Genomic DNA, 3,606 nt, shown 5'->3' on the forward strand with positions numbered 1-3,606 from the left:
TTATTAAATACTAGGTGATGAGTCGATTAAAATCAGAATTGTATTAAGAAATTCAAATATTAAAAGTGGAAAAAGGAACAAAAAAGAGCTTAAGAAAAAGAATAAGGTTGTACTGAGAGTCTGTTTGGGAGTGATTTTTTGTATAAAAAAATTGATTTTTTGGCCGTTGTTTCACTATTCCAGCCGCCATATTAGACTTCTTCTCTCACAGATGGACTTCACTTTTCTCCTAACAGTCAAAAAATCAATTCTCAAAATCACTCCCAAACAGACTATGAATAAGTTCAGCTCCATCCAAAAGTGAACCATTGGGCCCTTGTTTTCTTGATGTTGTTACTGTTTATATTATCTACAAATAGCGGCTATTTATTGATTATTCCCCAATTTGAATTCTTTATATTTTCTTTCCCTATCAATGGCACCCAAGAGATTTGCATTGGGTGCAACAAACAAAAACATCAGCAAGTATGAAAAAAATTGGTCAAAATAGCATCATCTCTTATCTGAGATTTTGTTCTTGTGGTGAAGCTTGATGGGGAAATAAAAATATCATCTGAAGCTGTTTTCTTTCAATTATGTGAGGGCATCTTCGCAGAAAGATTTACCTTGTGTGTTAATTTTCTCCTCGCCTAATGTATACTTTATAGTATTTGACAGCATTAAAATAATGTTACGGCACCAGTATTGGATAGTGGAAAAATCTTGTTACGGCAGTGCACTGCATATCGAACATGTTCTGCCAGATTTTCTCGAAGCAAAAGAGAAATTTAAATTTTTTCATGGGAAAATAGTCAAAGAAAGAATAATTTTTCTGGGCTAAGCTGAAAATTAAATAAGAGTTTCCACTAAAAATAGAAGAAAGCATTAAGAGACATATCAAGAAAACTAGTGAAGATCCAAATCAGAGATTTAGCCTTTTGGCAAACAGCAAAAAGCTAAAAATCAGCATACGAAAATAAAAATAAAAATTAGAACTTCATACTAAATCATCTAAAACACGAAAGAAGCAAGAAAATCAAGAACCGAACCATGCTTGAGTAACTTGGAGCTAATATTATTTTTAACAAGCGATTTCAAGACAATAATAAGATATCAAGTAAAAGAATTAAGATCAGAAAAATGGACTTATTTTTCTGTATTTCTTGCTACGAATCTAAGCAGGCCTGCCCCTTTTGTGACCGTTTGAATCTCCCTCAGATGAAGCATCCACAGGTTTTGTGAAAGAAGTTGACAGATGACCATATAAATCAACCACTCTTCTGATATTGTTGTTGAGTTCTCTGATCAGTCCCACATTTCTGCTTAAATTGTCAGGAATCTTTGACTCATGATTCCGATTAATCTCATTGATTAGCACCCTATTCTGATCCAGTATATTCTGGACTTGAATAAAATTCTTCTGAAATGTCTGCACTGCCTTCCCGTCCAACTTTGTATCACCCTCCATTTCGAGCAATCGATTCGAAACCCGTGCTGCAATTAAAGTCCAAAGATTTACCGTTATTCACTCTCAACACGAGAGTCATGTCGACTTACGAAACCAACACATGGATCAAACAAGGAGAACGGCTCTGATCTCCTGTCTTAGCGGACACAAAAAATACTTTTCACTGCTGATATAGCTAGAGAACTTTAAATCAATTTCAACAAGAAGAGACAATCTTATATATGGGATTCAATATCATGTTGGCTTTTAAGGAATATCGGAGAACCATAAGTGACCTCTTGCCACATCAGTAGTCAGAAGTTTTTTTCCTACCAAGATCCATCCAACAAGAAAAGGCAATCTTAGGATTCAATATCATATTGGCTTTTAAGGAATATTCATCATTATATCTTCACCTTTGTACTTATTAATGTATTAACAAAAGTACAGACAAAACATGATAAGGTTTATGAATTGTTTAAAACAATTGTGAATAAGGGACAAGTTCTGAACTTGGTATCATGGCCTTCTCACAGCGGGTACTTCTTTTCACACAAGGGTATCAACTGAAAAAAAAAAAAAAATGGACTTCTTTCCATTTAAAATTTTGATTACAATATTATTATAACCTCAATTATTATGGGGGTATTGATGAAGTCTAAGAAAGCAGATCCAATTTCCATAAAAAATAAAAAAGTTACCTTTTCACAATGTACTCAGAAAAACCCAGAATTCAAAAGAAGAATCTCAAGACCTGAAAACAAAAACCAGTCAATGATGCAGTGCAGACATCACCATAACTCTCATAAGGGTATTATAACTCAAAAAGCAAAAAATATTCTTAAAATAATTAGTAAAAAATTCAAGTGGAATTATTGGAACAAATTAATCAGCATCCAAGAAGCAAAATTTGTTTTAACCACTTGTGGCAATACATGGGTTTCTGCATCAAATGCTGAAACAGCAGACAGTGAGCTGGAAATTCAGAGTTGGCACCGTACACAGAAAGATTGCAATTGCAGTGAAGGTTAAAATAGAATTTCCAAACTGGAAAATAAAAAGAAAAGAACAAAAACAAACCCATAAATCAGAGATCTCAAATGAAAAAAATAAAAAAATAAAAAATTCAACTGTCTTTCCATAAAAAAACCAGTACATAAAGGCTAAAACCCCTTGGACAACCCCCTACACTACCCGCCCCCACAACCCCCTGGACGTCCAGGGTGTTGTCACCCAAGAATACTCGTACACAGAACATAAGTAAATGTGAAGTTCAAAGAATCAATACTGGAGATGTTGACAGATTCAAGAGAGCTGATAAAAACATTTTACAGGAAAATAAAGAATATGAACACTCTTCATGTGTGTGCGTATGTATATACGGACAGTATATTTTGTTTGACGTACCTTGGGATGCTGGGAACATTATGGTATGTGTTAGAGAGAGGACAGATACTGAAACAGTTGGAAAGATCGGCGACTGAAGGGAATCTTGCAAGAGAGAGTAAGAGAGAGAGAGATGACAGTCACGTTCCAACCCACACAGTTAACTATGTATTATTATTTTTTTTCCTTTGTTTCTCCTGTCCACTTTCTTGTTCTTCCCTTTGATGCATCAAAGTAAGGGTTTGTTTGACAAGAAAAAAGGGGAAAAAAAATGCTTTCTATAAGATGTTATTTATGTGAATCAATAACCATACGTCTTGCAGCTTATAATTTATATATTTTGATTTGGAAGCTATGGGACTCCTAATTATGTAAATTTTAATTCACACAATTTCTTGATCTTCCAAATTATAGAAAAGTTAGACAAATATGCTCTAAATCGTAAAAAAATATAATATATAGGAAGTAAATGTTGTTATGATTGATTGATGTAGATAGTGATCTTAGATTTTTCATTCAAAAAAATGCTATTACACCATTAAGAGTATAACATGACGACGTTTGAAGGTAGAATTAAGTGATTGTTTGTCATCTTTTAAAATTTTAAATTGTTTGTTACAGCATCATTCTTTATTATATATTCACACAAAAAAATATTTTACATACAAACCAATAATTTATTTTTTTTACTTTTTGACTACACATTCTCCAAAAAAATACTATTCAAATTTCATTAATTTTTCAAATAATGGGTGACAAACAAGGGCTAAACTAGATAAAAATATAATGAAAAT

The 3,606-nt window shown here is 32.8% G+C and overlaps 1 protein-coding gene across 5 annotated transcripts; it reads right to left on the reverse strand.

Moving 5' to 3' along the window:
• Positions 1-1,005: 1,005 nt before the first annotated feature.
• Positions 1,006-3,091, reverse strand: LOC111407749 (protein ELF4-LIKE 3-like). 5 transcript variants are annotated; one of them, XR_002705171.1, is made up of 3 exons: positions 2,834-3,091; positions 2,128-2,180; positions 1,006-1,473 (listed from the first exon to the last, which is right to left on the reverse strand). XR_002705171.1 is itself a non-coding variant. In XM_023037411.1 (2 exons), the coding sequence occupies exons 1-2, from the start codon at positions 2,850-2,852 to the stop codon at positions 1,154-1,156; spliced, it is 339 nt and encodes a 112-aa protein (XP_022893179.1). In that variant the 5' UTR covers positions 2,853-3,041; the 3' UTR covers positions 1,006-1,153. The 5 variants fall into 5 exon arrangements, 1 of the variants encoding a protein (XP_022893179.1); XR_002705170.1 differs by having other exon boundaries at positions 2,128-2,473; XR_002705173.1 differs by lacking the exon at positions 2,834-3,091 and adding an exon at positions 2,507-2,826.
• Positions 3,092-3,606: the final 515 nt, after the last annotated feature.

Source organism: Olea europaea, chromosome 13, assembly GCF_002742605.1.
Source record: "Olea europaea var. sylvestris chromosome 13, O_europaea_v1, whole genome shotgun sequence".
Lineage (NCBI taxonomy): Eukaryota > Viridiplantae > Streptophyta > Magnoliopsida > Lamiales > Oleaceae > Olea > Olea europaea.